Source organism: Scomber scombrus, chromosome 19, assembly GCF_963691925.1.
Source record: "Scomber scombrus chromosome 19, fScoSco1.1, whole genome shotgun sequence".
NCBI lineage: Eukaryota > Metazoa > Chordata > Actinopteri > Scombriformes > Scombridae > Scomber > Scomber scombrus.
Window position 1 is genome coordinate 12,529,266 of NC_084988.1, and position 18,326 is coordinate 12,547,591.

The 18,326-nt window shown below is 37.9% G+C and overlaps 2 protein-coding genes across 3 annotated transcripts in view; one reads left to right on the top strand and one right to left on the bottom strand.

The window, feature by feature from the left end:
* The window catches only part of fancm (FA complementation group M), a 42,587-nt gene that overhangs the window by 2,974 nt on the left and 21,287 nt on the right, over window positions 1–18,326 (top strand). The gene's annotated exons all lie outside the window — the stretch shown is intronic.
* On the bottom strand, window positions 743–12,888 carry soul3 (heme-binding protein soul3). Of its 2 annotated transcripts, XM_062440912.1 has the most exons (6): window positions 12,321–12,406; window positions 10,426–10,543; window positions 5,867–5,961; window positions 3,464–3,605; window positions 3,147–3,330; window positions 743–3,018 (listed from the first exon to the last, which is right to left on the bottom strand). In XM_062440912.1, exons 2-6 carry the CDS (start codon window positions 10,526–10,528, stop codon window positions 2,847–2,849), a joined length of 696 nt encoding a protein of 231 aa, XP_062296896.1. In that variant the 5' UTR covers window positions 10,529–10,543; window positions 12,321–12,406; the 3' UTR covers window positions 743–2,846. The 2 variants fall into 2 exon arrangements, with proteins under 2 accessions (XP_062296896.1, XP_062296895.1); XM_062440911.1 differs by lacking the exon at window positions 10,426–10,543 and having other exon boundaries at window positions 12,321–12,888.

Genomic DNA, 18,326 nt, shown 5'->3' on the forward strand with positions numbered 1-18,326 from the left:
ACAGATATCGCATAGGCACTATATTGTTTTGTTTTCACATTTATGCACATCTGTTAACCTTTGCCTTCATGTTAGTTCCCATCAGCTTGTTGTAGTATCTCTATCATTATTGTAAAATATGCTGTAGTCTGATACACTGCTGTGTGTGTGTGTGTGTGTGCGTACATTGTGTTCCTATGCTGCACCAGTTCTTATGCTATACTATATGTTTCAGAACAAAGTAAGGTGTGGCCCTTTTTGTTTGCTGCATTTGATCCCATAAAAAGGGCGGAATACCCTTTAGGGATTATTCTATAGTAAGTGTACAGTGTACAGTGTACCTGTTGTTTTGTAAAAACACATATTTAGCCTGAAGCTCTGCCTGCTATGAATGCTTCTGTTTTAATGCTGAGTATGATGGTGAAATGTTTTAACTCATACAAAACTGTTAAGTAATAGTATGTGAATTGTTAATTATATTCCACATATTTAAACTGGAGGGATTTTATTAACAGTTGGAGCGGTTTTGTATTTTTCAACAAATGAGAATATGACTGTACAGCATTCACAGAAGCACTTTTCTGTAGTAATATCTGTGGAATTGTGTAGAAAATCAAAGCAAAACTATCATGGAGATTTGGACAATGATCCTATAACTACATAACTACTTTAGCTGTAGTTACACTAATGTAAAATGTCTGCTGCTGTCATGCTACTGTATGAACCAAACAAAACACAGCATCACTGTAGATTTTATAAGACAGGTTTACAAGTACGTTTATTGAACAAAGAAACCACAGTAGCTCTTGTTGTTGCACTTGAATTTTCACAGTACAGCACACATTTGCAAAACTAAAGTAAGCAGAAAGGAGAATGACTGTATCCTCAAACTTGATGTTCCCATATAACCAGGCTCTTAGAGGGAAATCCAACCCACACGAATCATGGCTTTGCAAGTGTTAACACACTACAATTGTCATATTAGCTCTACAATCATTTAATGTAATATAAATTCTTTGGATTTTGATGCCTTGAACCAAACATTAAGACTGGGCAACCTCCCTAACCCAAGACTAATTTTCTTGAATGATGAAGTCTTGATTTGACCTTTTTGTGGATAATGAGATGAAACTTTTCTAGTTTGGGCTTAATTTTACTTGTATTTTTACACTTATTAAACAGGCCTCAACAGCAGCCTGCTTAAGTATCTAATAGGATGCCCCTGTCCTGATCGAATCCAACACTGTGATGATTTGGTTAGTTCACTTCCAGTTTTTGTGGATGCATCATAAAATTATTTGTGTGACACCCGGGCAGTAAATGTAACTTCCTTTAAAACAAAGCAGAAACATTTGACATTACTGTTAACTGTATGTGTAGCTGGTAAGATGCGGATCACTTCATTTTTGTTGCATTGCACTGTTAAGTTTTATTTTAAAACATAGTGAAAAGAAACATACATACTGTTACTCTGACTTTATAATCTGTCTGTACATCGGTGATAAAACATTAAAAATAGTTTTAACTAAAACAGAGCATACTTTTATCTATTTAAAAAAGATTATATCACAGTCGAGATATTCTCTGTGCTCCAATTCTTTTTGTAGTTGCATTGTCTCTACCCGGTAGCAGTGGAATTTTCAATACAGTAGTGAATGCATACTCACTAACATTGACACAGACTGTAGCAAGTAGAAAGCGCATGAGAAAGAGGTACATAGGTAACTATTCCTGTGTGTGAGAACAAGACTTGTGGAAACATGAGGAATGCATCGTTTTCTTGACAGAAAAAGGATGTATGTAGTGCTTTGATTGTCATGCAGCAGTAAAATCAGTGACATTTTTCAGTGTTTGGTTTGTAGAAGTGTGATATTTGTTTTCAGCCTCTCCTTGTAGCTGTACATTCATGCACAAACCACACACAGACATGTTGTGTTCAGATGCTTAATTACTGTCACCTATTGTGCTGAGCTTATTCCTGGTTGAAACCAAAAGATATTCCAAGTGTTAATGTTGTTTACTGTGTTGTGTTGCAGGCTACAGTTCCCCTCTCCTGCCCTCCACAACTGAACACCATTAGATTTGGTTAGGCTAGTGACCCATGAACTGTAAAACCAGCTTGTTGATTGTTGGTTATCCGATAAATATTGCACTTATAGTTGAATCAAAGTAACTGTTTATGCAGCGTGACTGCATCCCATAAGACTGTAACCTGTAGTGAGTTATATTATCCAGAGATAAAGAAATTGCAGATCAACAGCGACAAAGTTTATGTCACCCCAGCGAGCTAGAGAATGACTGATGTTCACCGACCTACACCCCACATGACAAGACATCATAGCTGTGCAACAAACAGAAAAGGAGCACAATAAGGCTGCATGTCCACTGGGAACCTGTTTTCCGCTGTGGAAAGACAGGTTGTTGCATGTTTCAGACAGCAATCCATGGTCATTGAGTTCACAGAGTGCTTAAGAGTTAAAACTATTTAACAGGAGGGCACTGTGCTTAGAAAAGGTTTTTAACCATCTCATAGTTAGAGCAGGAGATTAATGCTATGCTTCACTGTAGCATCTGCGTTGTGTCCATGAGAGTATGGCAGTGGTATAGTTTGGTTCTTTTGGGTGAAATGACAATCTGATGAGGATGTAAGAAAATTCTTTGAGGCTGGAACAAGGGCTGATTTTTTTTTTCTTTTTTTGCAAGCCCCGACTGATCTGGAGTGTGCTGGGCTGGTGTTCATTTCAGGTAGAGGTGGTGACTAAAGAGGATGTTGCACCTGAGGCTGTAGCTGAGCTGGGGCAGTGTTAAGGGAGTCTTAAGAGGCTCAAGAGGGTCACAGATAGGATGCTGCTTAATCCTTTCACCCTTCAGGGTCGCTCAAGGAACCAGATCTCATTTTGACGGTTGATGTGAGCAGGGTTGGTGTAGCCGGCCACAATGAACGAGTCGTTGACACACACACCAGGAGAGTCTAGCAGCTCAGCCATGGCATTAATCTGATTAATGATGGTCACTTCATTGGTGGGACCGCTAAAGGGCCTGGAAGACAGAAGGAGTGATGCATGACGAATTACATGTCCAGTCAATGCAGGAAAAGGAGGCCAATTTTAATTCTCATGATAATGATAACTGCTTAACACAAGTAATTGTTTTGGTTCTCTTCTTACCTTGTGTATACAATAGTGGCAGGCCAGATCTCTAAGACAATCTCATTGTCTTGAGGTGGAGGAGGCTGGGCCTGGTGGTGAGCAGGAAGGTAATACGCCACTGTGACATCATTGGAGATCACAGAGTGGTTCTCATCTGTGCGCACCACTGTCACAATGGGCAGCGTCATACCCAGGTAGTCACCTAAACATATAAAGAAAACCGCAAAATGACTGATGAAACAGTGTCTTTCACATATTGTGTTTGAAGACCATTGTTGCTTATAAGACCAGACTCTGATTGTACGTGTGAAATGTTTCCTTGCTTGTAGACTCACCTGAAGAGTTCTGCTCGCAGATGTATCTCATTATCTTCATAAAACCATAGCAGATACTCTGTTCATACGTGTCCTCACGCAGTGTTATACAAGCCCAGTGGCCCTTTTCATAGTGGCGTTTCTCATACAGCAGCTCCCCACACTGTTGACAAGAGACAAGGGAGTTAGTTAACTTAAATACCTTCTGATTGAATTGTGAAATTGAATCAAGTCTTCTCTTTCTGTAGCATTTTTTATTATAACTGGAAAAAGGCCCTGAGAATGCCAACAAATGTTCTGACTCATGGGAAGCTATTTTCTGTCTGCAAATGTGTGAAACATATCGCACACAACATCTGCTGTTGCAAATATAATCATTCAAGATACACTGTGATTTGTCCTGTGTGTATTCAGGATGTGATGTGCTGTAGGAAGAGGGTCTTTCCTCCATCATATTTACAAAGGCCTGTTTGGACAGAACTTTGGCATTTTCTCAGGGTATGTATTATAGTGTTATTACAGCCAGTGCATCTTTGTGATTTTAATCGTGTTAAAAGCAGCTACATCAATTGTTTTACAGTTTGTCATTAAATATTTCTACAATTAAATTCCCAGTAAATAAGACCCCAGGATAAAGCAATCCTGTCCAGTTGATGTCTTTGAACTTTTCTGATAAATGGTTGATAGTCAATGAAAAATAATACATTTTGCATTCTTATAATATATATTTTTATTAGATCATTTCAAGGCACTGAACCCCGCTCTAATAATAGGGTGCCATAGTCGCCCTTTGTTTAACCCAAGTCTCCTGCCAAGTTTTAATGAACTAATTAACTCAAGTTAAACCAATTAGCCATCTTTATTTATATGCCCCCCTAAGGAGTTTAAACAGCTTATTGTATTGGGTGACACATTCGTGTTGAAAATAAATAGCTGACCCATACTGGCACAGAAGATGTGTACGTGATCACAGACTGAAGATGATGCTGGTTAAGTTTTTTCTTTCATGTCTAGTAAGAGAACTGATTTGTTTCACTTTAAGTGCAGCGTAAAGTATTCATTTCTTGTTGATTAAAACCAGAGTTACAAGTATATTGGTCACCCCAGCATCACAATTTGCACAGTCACATTGTATGTTCATGTAGAGGCAATGTCTGACCTAAAATGAACCAATAATCAACTCAATCAAATTTAACTGGAACAGCAGAGAAAGAGCTCTGGAATAGTTTCCAGGAAAATCTTTAATCTCATCATGATGTTATTCTCATATCCTGAATTATTCATTTATGGCAAAGTTGTTTTCATGAGCCACTCCAGTGCAGACATCTTGTATGTAGCAGCTGAATGTCTAACTGGTTATACTGCGTGCAAAAACTGTGTTGTCATGCAAAGTCCTAATTTGCAGGTCTAGTTCCTGGAGCACATACACTTTAATACATTAAACTAGGTCACTGCTAACAATTTGGTAGCTTTATAGGGACCTATGAAATCAGTTTTAATTTTTTCCAGATCCCATTTCATGTTTTCCCAAATTTCAACTATTCAACAAGAAAGAATAAAAAATGTAATCATACATGTAATTACATAAAAATATATCAATTAATTTATAATGATGCAACAGAACAGTGCCCTATTTTTTAATCAAAGAAAGTACTTAAGTACACAGTACACTCAGGTATTACTTATAATACTGAATGAAATTTAGAAAGAACTGAACTGAGTATTGAGGTGTTTTTGCTAACTTTTAAAATTCAAGCAAAGTTGCCGTGCATCTTATACAACATGTTGATGTGATTTCACATGCAAGACATCATGTAAACGTTACACCACGGTCCCAGCATGCCAGCCACAGATTTGTGGCAAACTAAAATACTCAATACAGATAGTTTTCATTTTAGCTTGTTCTTAATAATTCAGTACAAACAAATATTTCTGTTTTGATAAATTACTCTTCTTGGCTTTTTACTCAGAAAGCTTTCATTAATCTTCCAGTAACTAATGTAGTATTCTGCGACTCGAGTAAAATTTGATCTTTTACTTAATGTGTGTCCATGGTGGCCTCTCTGCTCTGAGTATGCGTGTGTGGTGAAACTCCAACAGAGGACAGAAGCAATTTGCCCATTAATGACACCAAGACATGATAGAGACTCTCAGCAGTTTTTTTTGTTTTCTCCTCATTCTGCTTACGTGCTGTGTGTAAATCTTAAAATGGTGAACAAAATCCTGATTTTTATAAAATGCATAATCCACATTTTACAGTTAATTCCATTTTTATTATCATATTCTGCAATTACATCTGTGTCTTCCACAACGCAGAAATCACAGAGCCCTAAAACCTTTCCCTCTTAATGCAGAAAAGGCTGGTGGTGCTGAGGGTATAAAGATAATCTGTCATGGTCAATGTAGTAAAAGTAGAATGAATACCTTCTCTTTGCGTGTGAGGAGGGTGAACGGGATGTGTTCTCTATGACTGCGTCCTTGGTTGTTGCTGGTTAGCTGCTGAATGGGTCTTGACATTTCTGTCAACAGACAAACAAACAGTACTTGTCAGTTTAAACCATGATCTAAAAATAAAGTATTGTTGACACATGTACCAACACTTGTGTAAGAGCATACATATATTGTAATTGTTTGTTCGTATGTTTTAAGTGAAGTCATAGCATGTTTGTGTTAAACAGACTGAATCAGATAAAAACTATTGGTTGCGTACCAGACAGGAAGTGAAAACAGTTGTTTCTGTCCATTAAATAAATACAATGACATCTTTTTCTTTCTCTATTCTGTGCATTTTAAGGCTGCATGTTAGGCACATATACAGTACAAACACTTCAATACAGCTCTACATGTTTCACATCTTATCTACACTTGAATCCTAATCTGTATAACATCCGCACTTCCAGCAATCTGCTGGCAGGCGATGTTGGTAGTTTGTGTGTGAAGAGGCTGCCAGATGGGCAGAGAGCTGTGCCAGGATGTCGCAGAGAGTAATGTTTATTAGAGTTGATGGAGAGAACACTGACTAAAGCTGCCCAAGGCCAGGTATAGACTGTTATTAACAGAGAGGGACTACAGCAGTGGTCATCACTTTTGAAATACTGGAGCATATTTTACCGTCCTATTAAGCAACATTGGTATTAAATATTGTAGTTTTTATGTATCAACGAGGTAGTTAACATATGTGTACACTTGTGAACAAGGGTCAGGTTCATTTTGTTTGTGCATTACTTACACAATACTGGAATTCAAAATTAGGCTTGGATTGAATGCATTTTGGAGTCTACTGAATAAACCTCAAGTGGACCACAGAGGCAGCTCATTCACGAACACATTACTGTTGCAAACATTAACAACATCAACATAACACAGACTCTTTTCTGATGATGCCCATGCTGTCAGATTAAACAATGGCATTATGCTCCATTGTTGAACTGTCAAACAAGGCGCTCAAGGTGAACCCATTTCAATCAAATTTTGTCAGTCAATACGATGGAGGACAACTAGGTCAGAGGGATCTGTGGTATTTAGGTGATCAATCATTTGTCAATGAACAATGCTCTGTGTGTGTGTGTGTGTGTGTGTGTGTGTGTGTGTGTGTGTGTGTGTGTGTGTGTGTGTGTGTGTGTGTGTGTGTGTGTGTGTGTGTGTGTGTGTGTGTGTGTGTGTGTGTGTGTGTGTGTGTGTGTGTGTGTGTGTGTGTGTGTGTACATCTCGGCAGTATAAAACTCATCTAGCATCATAAAAATGAGGGTTACGCTGCAAGTCATTGATAGGAGGACCGGCAAAGAAAAGATGATTAACTTTGACAGGAAAATATTAGCTGCCAGTTTGCATGCGAGTATCTTAAATGACAGAAGAACAGAAAGGAGACACAGCAGCCACACATACAGGCATGTACAGTACAGCACGTACACACATGCAAACTCATCTGTTTCTATGGCAGCACCTCTAGACTCGTTCAGTGTTAATGAAGAAGACAAACTTGCTTTTGTACCTGGGTTTTCCAATCAATACAGAGCTGGAGTAACGTCCCACATTCAGGATGGAACTGCTGTTCCACTAACCTCTGACCCACAATGGGTTTTTTTTTAGCAAATTCTCTGAAAAACTGACATCATTTGAGGTATTTTATTCATAATTAGTAACTACACTTCCAATAAGGTTACTCAATTTCCTACCACTACCACTTTCCCAATAGTGCTTTAATGCATATTCTTCATACATTACCAGATGCATATTACACAAAATGTGTTCACTTTTTGGGTAAAACTTTACTTCAGGTCCTCTTATTTTGCATTCAGAAGCACTATATAAACAGTTAATAAATGGTTTGACACTTTTATTTATCTGTAAGCAGGTACAAGGATATTAAGTGTTTATTAATTATATTAGCAGTATGTCAGCAATTATAACGTCTATGAATAAGTTATAACCCACTTACTCATTATTGACACTGTATAAATGGAAAGAAAGAAACTTCTTAAAATAAGTTTTCTAACTTTATAAGCAACAGTAGAAACAGATTTAGGGCTGGTTAAAAAAGTAGTAGTAACTTGAGTTCTATTACAATATTTAAGTGCACAAATTAACATTGAAACCGGTTTTGCTTGCTGTAATCATTCCTCATGTTCGGACTGGCCCTAAAAAGAACCCTTCCTTTTATGCTTAAAACTGCAAGTGATGGGGACAAAATCAACAGTCCTCCTCCAAAAATGTATTTAAAAGTGTATCTGAGCTGTTTAGTGTGAAACTATCCTTTAAGTGGCAATCGTTCATTCCATTTGCAGATTTTATTACGTACATTTGCATAATGTAATGCACATCAGTTAGACAGGTGTGTAGAATAAGGACATTGTGTACTGCCTTTAATCCCCCCATGTGCCAATCTTAAATATGTCACTGGGGTGATCAGCTCTGTACAATAACTTTAATGTTTTGAATTTGCCACAGCAGAAGCCCGTTGTGGTTTAATAGTAAATGTTGGTTGGCTGACTGACTGACTATTATATTAAACCCAAAATCACCTTGCTGTAGTGCTTCATGAGTGATGCTGGCTATGCGTATACTTGCATGTCATCATAGGCTTTGCCAACCACTGCAGGGAAATTCTGATGAGCCGACTTGTCTGTAATATTAACTCTTACATTACAGTGGCACTGCAGATAAAGTAGCCAGAAACACTGTTCACTGATGGGAACAGACCACATTAATGCAAATGTAAACTCATAAAATGGAATAACATCAGCCATATCACTAAAGATTAGTGTGGCACTGGTACATCCACATCAGGCGATTGTATCTGCTCCTCTGAACTCCTTTTAAATTGCAGTGAACCATTGTGTATTTCCATTGCAAATAATATCATCTGTGTTTCCAGCAAGGAGCTTTTCTGAGAGGGCATTAACATTATACAACTGTTCAAGGACTCTCTTACAACAGTAGATTTCACTGCAGTGGGTCAAACACAGAAAATAGTATAGGTGGGTCTTAAGTGACCTTAATTTGTGTTTATGGCCACCTAGTTTGCTAAAGGCTGCAACACTTGTTGCCATGGATACAAATGAAACCATAAGGTGTTTTTTTTTCTCACAATGAGGGACTATGAAGACAATTAACAGGTAGCTACAGCAGACTTAAACTTGCATGTAGCGTTAATGAAACCTGTAATAAAACTGATTGTATGGCCACTTGGAGACATTAGAAAAAAATATGTGAACACAAAGTTGGCTTATCACCTTTTTAAGTTGATATGGTTAACTTTTTTATGAGCAAACATTTGTTTATTTACACATCGAGCTGTTCTGTAGCAACGTTACACTTAATGAGAACACTAAAAAAAAAAACATTCTTTTGGCGTTTCTAGCTGCCTGATAAATGCATGTGCATTTTAACTCTGATCTAACTTGTGAGGGGAAATATCTCTTTAGTTGCTTAATATTCCCATGTTCAGCAGCCACTTGCTAACGTTGCCAGTTTGCTGTTTTCTGCTGAGCAAGTAGCACAGTGCATTTTTAGACCTTTTACTCTGAAAAACAACTTCCTGATGCAATCGAAAACAACACTATGAGAGAAATCGGAGCAAATCAAAATAGTAAAGTTGCAGCCAGACAGCAAAACAATAAAAGCTCTTAAAAGCAGAGGTGAAAATTCTGTAGGTACACCATTAAGACCGTTGCTTCTTAAAATTACACACTGAAGTTGATATGTTGTTAGAGACATATTATAGCTGTGTTCATATAAGCTGATCAAATCACTTTAAATTCTCTGTACGTAGCTGGTTCTCATGAGGTACAGCAGCCTGCATGACAGGCAGTGCACCAACCCCCCCTTGTCTACGGGACTCCATCCCAATTAGAACAAATGAATTTAGGGCGGCCTGGGCTTGTGGCCTTAGCTACAGTAGAGCATTGTAGAGCAGGACTTAGCGGGCAAAAGCACCAGTACGGGCAAGGTAGCTAATCCCCCCTGAGTCAGAAAGCCCCAGCAAGTGATTTGGTTTTAAGTCCTCAATTAGTGCTGAGGACAGGGGGAGGACGACGTGCCAGTCTGTGATACTGGATTGTCAGTGGGCCCCCACAGACAGGTTTTCAGTTAGATAGCAACCTGGGTGTCAGGACTCCCCAAAGGGATGCACAAAATTAGTTTGACTTTCCTGTAATATTTTTTATTTTCTGGGGAGAAATTTTATAGTTTTGTTGTTGTTCATGCCTGTTCATGATTGTTGTTTGTTTGATTGTTAGTTGAAGGCACAGAAAAACTGAAATTAATTCAGGTGCTGTGAATTATAATGGAGAGAAAATGTTTGAAAAGTGTTAAACGTTGACGAATTGAGGGACATAACAGTTTCTCAGCTTTTTATTTATGTGGTTTCACAACAAACACATTCAATAATAAAGAGGTGGTACCTATCAAAAATCTTTAAATATGATGTTACCACTTCAAATTAGATACAAAGATAACAAACATCAAAATAAGACAGTAAATACCCATTTTGAATGTGTGCGTTTTTTCTTTTCCTGATGCAAGAGGGCTGCCTGATGAACAGCCGGGCCAAACCCAGATGCCGTCCTCTGTTTTTCCTCTGCCCATTAACCAATAGTCCACCTGAATCAGTAGATCAACCAAAGAATAAGATCGCTCCACCGACCACTTTCATCCACTGTAGTATTAAAACATGGGGAGGCTGTAATGTTTTTAGTGAAACCCAAAGTCACAAATCCAGTCAAGTGAAAACTACAACATTAAAGCCCTATTATGTCTGTGAAGCAACAGTTTTAAGTCAATAGTGGCAGGAACAAATACCAGTGATTGTAAATACAGCCCTTCGACATGGGAAGGTGATGTCAGACTCACAATCTTTTAGTCAGCTTTACCTTACAAATTCTAGGTCAGCCGTAAAACCAAAGATTTAATTGTACAGTACAAAGCTCAAAAACATAAAACCGTTCACACAGTCCAGTTTACGTGTCGTTTAATCTCGTGTGTTTATCCAAGTAACCCTATTGAGCTCCTGGAGAATCAGGACGTAGTGTCAAAGCAAAAGGTGAAGGTAAACCCATTGTGTGAACGTGTTAACGGCCTGCTATTATCACAGCCAATTTATCATTATCCTCGGCATTTCCCTATCAAGACAAAGCAGCCCCTCATCTCATCAGATGCAGCTGCTGAGAACACAGCGTGTTGGCTGTGCTGATGTGCTTTTTGGGACTATTTCATTTTGAGCTCCAAATAATAAAATAATTTAATTACAAATTACAGAGATTCCTCATTTCAATAAATATGAGATATACCAACACAGTCAAACCATTCACTTCATAACAGGCAATATTTATGACAAAAGGAGATAGGCAGAGAAGCCTTACATTGTCAATATTTTGCTTTCTTTTTGTTTGACGACTTGGCTCTTTGTACACCTCACAAAATGCCACATGATTATTTATGATTCATTATATTACTGTGGTAGTATTAGAGCATACTCTCACAGTAATGCCACTATCGTATAGTTATAATTGTATTGTATTATACTGTCTTTGGGTATATTTAACCTAGCAAAAGGAAAAGGTTATTTGTTTTTATATATTTGATGAAAAGCTTCGCCTTTCAAACATTAGTCTCCATACTTAAAAAAAAAAAAAGCCAGCTTACATGAAAATTAAAGGTATTTTGTCCAACCACCTTGCTGCAAATGTAATCTCCTGCTGTTTGGTCGACTGTGTTAAGTGTGACAGAGGACTTTCACTCATGGGGCCTCTAAATGTACATGTTATTGACTGTAGACCCCCTCACCTCATTTAATAAAGCGGGCCAAAGAAACTTATCTTTGTTGCAGTGTTGTGGAACCTATAGGACACTACCAGTCAAATACAATTTAAATAATAGGATACAAAACTATTGCTCACTTTTTGGGGCCAAGCTGAAATCCACACAGGGGACCTTAGAGATCTCATGACTGCACTGGAAAAAACAACTGTGTGTACTTAAGTTGCTGTTATATAACAGTAAGCCCTTTTAAAATTACAACTGTCTGCGTGGTTGGAGTTTCACTGCAAAGTTTGATTTTGCATTAAATGTATTGACTTTTAAACACAACTACAGTTTACAGTATTGTACTGGGGGTGTCCTGTCCGGCAGGGAATGTGTTGTCCTAGCTTAAACTGGTTTGTGTGCCTCCCTGTAAACTAGGTCAATGTACATGGCGGTATGGCTTGAGGAAGTTGAGCACAAGCAGCCTGAGTAAAGTAAAACATGTCTCTTGTTTGTATTCCTCGTGTGAAAGTCTATATCTCAAAGAGGAGAGCTGGGGGCAAAACTGGGGAGGGTATGGGGCTACAACTTGCTAACTAAACAAAAATATCTCTGTCTCGGTTGTTTTTATTTTTACCTTCGTCAACTTCCACTTGGTGTCCCCTCGCTACGTCCTGCCAGTAATGCAGCAGTCGTTCATCGTCTTCCTCCATGGTCTCACCCTCCTCTTCGAGACTGCCGTTGCCCGAGTCTGCAGGCTGGTCCTCGGAGAAAGACTCCAGGTCCTCCAGTGTGATCATAGTACCCTGTCGGTCGGGCCCGCCGTCACCACCGCCACCTCCGCCACTCATTTGGCAGCCACCTCGATCCATTTCTGTCAGTAAGACTAACACGTAACCTACGAGAAATACCTCAAATGCTTCTTTACAGTATTAAAAAAAGCTCAAATAACTTGTAAACGTCGCGGGATTTGCTCTTCGTTTAAATGCAAGCTTTTCTCTTCGGACCTCGGTGCTTGTCCAGATTAGGCTCAGTCGTTACTTTCTGGTCAATAAACCGGCCGCAGCGCAGCTTTCCCCGACGTATTTAACCATATGTACATTAGCAATGTTTGATCTGATTTAAACGAGCCATATTCCTTCGCCGGGTGTACTTTTTGGAGGCGAAAAAGCCCCAAGAAAGTAGTCGTCTCCTTCGACCGTGCAGCGTGACGGCTCCCTTATTGTAGCCGGAGCTCAATACGATGTTTATAGGAGATGAGGGCGGGCCACGTGACGCTGCGGGCTCGCACCAACTCCTCCTCCTCCTCCTCATACTCCGCCTCCTCCTGCTCCTTCTGCTGGCCGAGGCTATAAAAACCCCCACCCTCCATCTACCTTCCACCTGGGTACAGGCCTTTCAATCAGCAGTAACCTCAGATAGGCCCAAGTCAACACGGTAACAGTAACAAAAGGTTTCCTCTACAAGTCAGCACAGTTTGTCATTTCAACAGCATGAAGTAGTCATCACTGCTGTAATTTATTTATACCTGTTATTTATGAGAACAAAAGGGTTAAAAAAAGGGCCAAATTCAATTAATTTAATATACATTTTATCATCAACTCGTCTGTTTATTATTATTTTCTATTTAGTTGATTAATTTCCAAGACTTTACACAATATAATATAAAATAATAATATTAATTTAATTTTCATTAATTCATTCAAAGAATAATAAAGCAAAGAAAAGCAGCAACACGTCATCCCATTTGTCAAGCTGGATCAAGATAATGTTTGGAATTAATCTATTTTAATCGATTAGTTGCTAGCTATTGAATTAAATGCCAACTGTTTTGATACTTTTGAGTCTTTTATTTAAAGATAAAGATTTCCAAACTCTCTGATTCCAGCTTCTCAAATGTGAATATTTCTGTCTTTAGTCTTTTATGACAATAAACTGAATATATTTTTGTGTGCAAAACATTTGAGAACATCACCTTGGGCTTTGGGTAAAAGTGATAGACATTTTTTCACAATTTTCTGCCATTTTTGCTATTTTCTAGACCAAATAACTAATCGATTCATCAAGAAAATAAGCAACAGATTTATCAAAATGAAATGAAAATAATTGTGTGTTGCAGCCCTAATGATAAATAACTTTACATAAACAAAATTTAATTAGGTATGAAAAACGGCAATTAATTTTCTGTCAGTCTACTAATTGTTGTTAACCCTGGAGACTATATTCCTGATCATGTCTTTCTGTCTTTTATTTAATTTGATAAAATGTTCTCAATCTCATTTTATTCTATTTTTTCCTTATTTTGCTTGTTGTTGTGTTCTTTAAGAAAAAAACCTTGCCTTGTTTAGTGTTGTACATCAGCATTTTGAAGTGGGTCTATCCATTCATTTTGTGATATTTTACACTATTAACATATACAAAACTGCCTGCAAATTATTACCTCCAACCTCTGTCAGTGTCTACTTACAGAGTAATAAGTAGAGGCTGCAGTTACGATGACATATTAATGTGTTGAACACTGAAACCTGCTCTGCACTTACATGTAATTATTTGGATCCAAGCCCTTTAAGAAATTGATGAATGCCTGACAATAGGACACCTCATTGGTAGTGGGTAGCAGGGAGTGAGTCAAGAGTGTGTGTGTGTGCGCGCACATGCTTGTGTGACAACCATGACTGTCTTTGTAACTGTGATAGGAGACTGATTAACAGACCCACTGCAATACTTTTAATACTAATACTTAATACACAGTAAGGTAAAAGAATAGGAATAATCATGCATTTTCAATAATTATCTCTAGTGTACTAGTGCTCTTGAACATCTCTCCTCATGTTTAACCATTTTTTAATATTTTGCCTTTTGATGTGGATGATTGTAAACAATAACATTTCCCAGCCTGGGATGATAAACAAACTTGAACTTGTGCGCTGAGGGATAGACAAGGCAGGATTTCCTCTGATCTGTGTGTGGCTGCGACAGCCAACCACCATGTTGTACCCTGCAACATGCACGTAGAGAGGACATTATATAATCCTCTACAGTCTGTGGGGGAGTCTCCATCTAAATGCCCACATGAAACACATACACTGATGCGCACGCACTCTACAGGGAGAGAGAGTTAATAGGCCCCCTGCCTCAGGCCCTACACTGTTGCTGGATTTGTTTTTGTCTGTATGTGTATTCTGTAGAAATCCTCACAGCCAGACGCTGATTGGACTTTTCATTTACAACAAAACGTTTGCAGCTACAATAATAAAGCATACTGAAATTTCTGCTCTTCATTTGTGTAGAGTAATCTGCTTACAAGTGTCAATGATGGCAAGACAAGCTTTATCATGCAGACACACATGCACACACACACACACACACACACACACACATTATTAATAGTTGCCTAAAGACTGGCTTTTTCTCAGATTCCCCACGTCAGTTAACTCAATGCCCCTCAACCAATCAGCTGTTGGCCCCTTCTGAGCATGCTCTGTGAGGATGCTGTAGATGTAGATGCCATTTGGCGCACGTCCTCTCCTCTCCTCTCCTCTCCTCTCCTATCCTCTCCTCTCCTATCCTCTCCTCTCCTCTCCTCTCCTCTCCTCTCCTCTCCTTTCCTTTCCTAATCCATAATTACATCCATGCCATGTTTTTTGTGCTATATTTATGAGAACTGTACATTGATGTCATAATTTTAATCATAATACATTATTAATGTTTCTGTAAAAATGTCAGCGCCTATCCCTATGGCATTGCTTATGTTAGTGTTGTAGAAAGTGATTTTTCTATCTGCCCTCTTTCTTTCTCCTGCCATTGCTTGAAACTATTCAGATTTATTTTCACTTAAACAGTGCAGAACTTTTGTCTCCCCTTTCTGGCAGTAAGAGTAATTACACAAACACTACCAGTGCATTTTTGTGACATTATTGCCATAGACCCCTGATTTTTATTTTACGTGAGCTGGTCCCCACAGCGACATAGTTGCCACAGACAGATTAATTTTGCAGATTAAAAAATACAGAGAGATTAACCTGGTGGTGTTAATCAATGTTGTATAAACACATTTGGTGAGGGCTTGAATGTAACAGACGTTCATTTATATGTAAAAGTCCTGCATTCCAGCTTTAAAGAACAGTATTTTCTCAGTTTTGTGCATTAAAGCAAAAACAATTTTGCAATTGAATGCAATATTATTTTTGTCATAAGTCATCTGCTTATCACATTCCTCTCTTTCCAATAAATACCTGTATCTGTCTTTTCATTCACTTTATCAAATATTTGTTAACATTTCTATTACTTAAATGTTACTTGTAACAGGTTAAAAGATGGTGCACTCAGGCACATATACTCCCAGTTCAAATTGGTAAAGAAAATGTAAATAATTTAATAGTTTGAAAAGCTGATCTGAACACTAATATCAACCTAAACACAGAATAAAAGTACAAAAGCCAAAGGTGTCTGCTTCCCATTTCATGCCTTTAAGCGTGGGGAACAAACTAGAACAAACTGCCACGTGAGGTGAAGGATAAATTCACCTCATGACGTGATAAAAGTCTTGGACACATGCAAATCTAGAGTCCGAAATCTGGAACTGAAGTTTTCATTTCACTCCACTTACCAGCCAGATAAAAACAGCGACCTCACTAATCTGGTTTTGTGTAATCTCATAATCTGGATCTGACCGCTGCGAACGCTTTCCCTCATTGATCGCCACCTGTCAATTAACTAGAGAGATGTTGCCTTGTGGCCAGCTTGTGTCCCTTTCGCTCAATGCTGTCTGCTTCTCTTACACACGAGCGAGCTCACACAGACGTGTGTGTGCCTGCAAAATACTTAATTTTACCATGTTAATCTGCTAATTTGCTAATTCTGAAGCTCTTCTGTGTTTATTTCTGCTAACTCACAGACAAAATTACAAGATAGATGTTTAATGCTCACTTCAAATAAGTCACTTCCTGACGAAGGCTCCTCAGCCGAAACGCGTAGAAGCACAGTTTTTTAACATGTCCTGCCCTTAAAATAAAGGTATTTTATTTTTTCCAAGATGAGTGCCTTGGTGTTTTCCTATTTTCAAGATGTTAAAACAATTGGAGAGATAAAAATGTCAAACCAACCAGCATTCAACTCTAGTGGAAAAAAAAAAAGAAATTTGACCTGGTTGGTACCAGAGGAAAATACTCTGAATTAGTGTTAACTGTTGGTTCGGTTAATTAGATGAGGTTGATTTTAAATGGTGTATTGGTACGAAGGTTTTTTTAAATCAATAAATATGTTAGCAGGGATTCAGAGGGAAAACAGCCCTGTGTTAAATCTACGCAATGTGAGGCTGCAGGCAAAATAGTCACATCTGGACCAAAATGTTGGATTGACGGAACTTGAATCCAAGCTGATATTTTGTCTAAAATTGAAGTCATTCAATTATCTGAGAAATAGGATGAACATGTTTTTGGCATTAAACCTCCATAAAAGTGTTTGTGCATTGTCCAAAATCATCTTAATATTCTTTCAATTCTGTTCATCGTTTTTCATCACTCTGATAAAGAGGCTGTGAAATTGCTAATGTGAATTTAGATAACGGGGTTGTTATTGTAACCTGGCAGTGTGAAGTGCATGTGCTCGTTACGTAGCTCAAGGCTATTAACAGATGTCGATGTCAAAAACAATTCAACTGCAATCATATAGGCCTACAGCTCATTTGAATGCATGTAGATGTGTTTTTAGCTGCTGGCTAGTAAGTAACACATTGTAAAGGCATCATTAAAGTTCTAGTAAGTTGTTAAGGACATTATTTTAAACAATTTTCAGACGTAATGATTGATTAAAAAATCGTTGCTGATAAACAGCTTTTGCTTGATTGCTGCCTTTAAAAGAATATAAGTTAAATATATACGACAGGATAAAATAAAAATCTGGATTAATAGAGAATAAAAATACATAAAAACAATGGCACTAATAAATAAAATACATATAGCATATACAGTACATACTATACATGTATGTAACACAATATCATCAGTAATGTGGATATAGTGAGTAAGTAGGTAAAAGCAAATAATAGAACAGTCTGATAAGCTCATGAAATGACATCACTTAACTGTAATGCAGGCTTTAAAACCAGGAAAAGACAACACAATGCAATATCATGATATTATGATATCCACATTCTAAGTCAACATCTAGTTTCATATCACGATAATGATAGAGTATCGATATATTGCCCAGACCTATTTCCTTTTGTGTAGTTTTGCACACACACTAAAATTATTATTCATCACAGCTCTCGTTTCTTCCTGTATCTATTTGGATATATTTAGTATTAGTTTCTTTTAAACTAAAACTCCCCATTTGGTCAAATAATCTTTTGCCGCCCCATATTCTAAATACTTCAGCTGTACCTTTTTATGTCTATAAACTTTTAAAATCTCACTTCATGGCATACTGTTGAACACAAAACAAAAAAACATGCAATATTTTTGAATTATGATAATACATCATTTCAGTAAAGCAGGATTTGTTAAAAGTTATTCTACAGGCTTTTCTTCAATTTCTGAGAAAATCTGTTTTGGAAATAAGTGGTCTGTTTACAGGTTTGAACCATATCATATGTGATGAAGCACAATCCTAACCAGATGGACTGGCCTCCTTACACTCG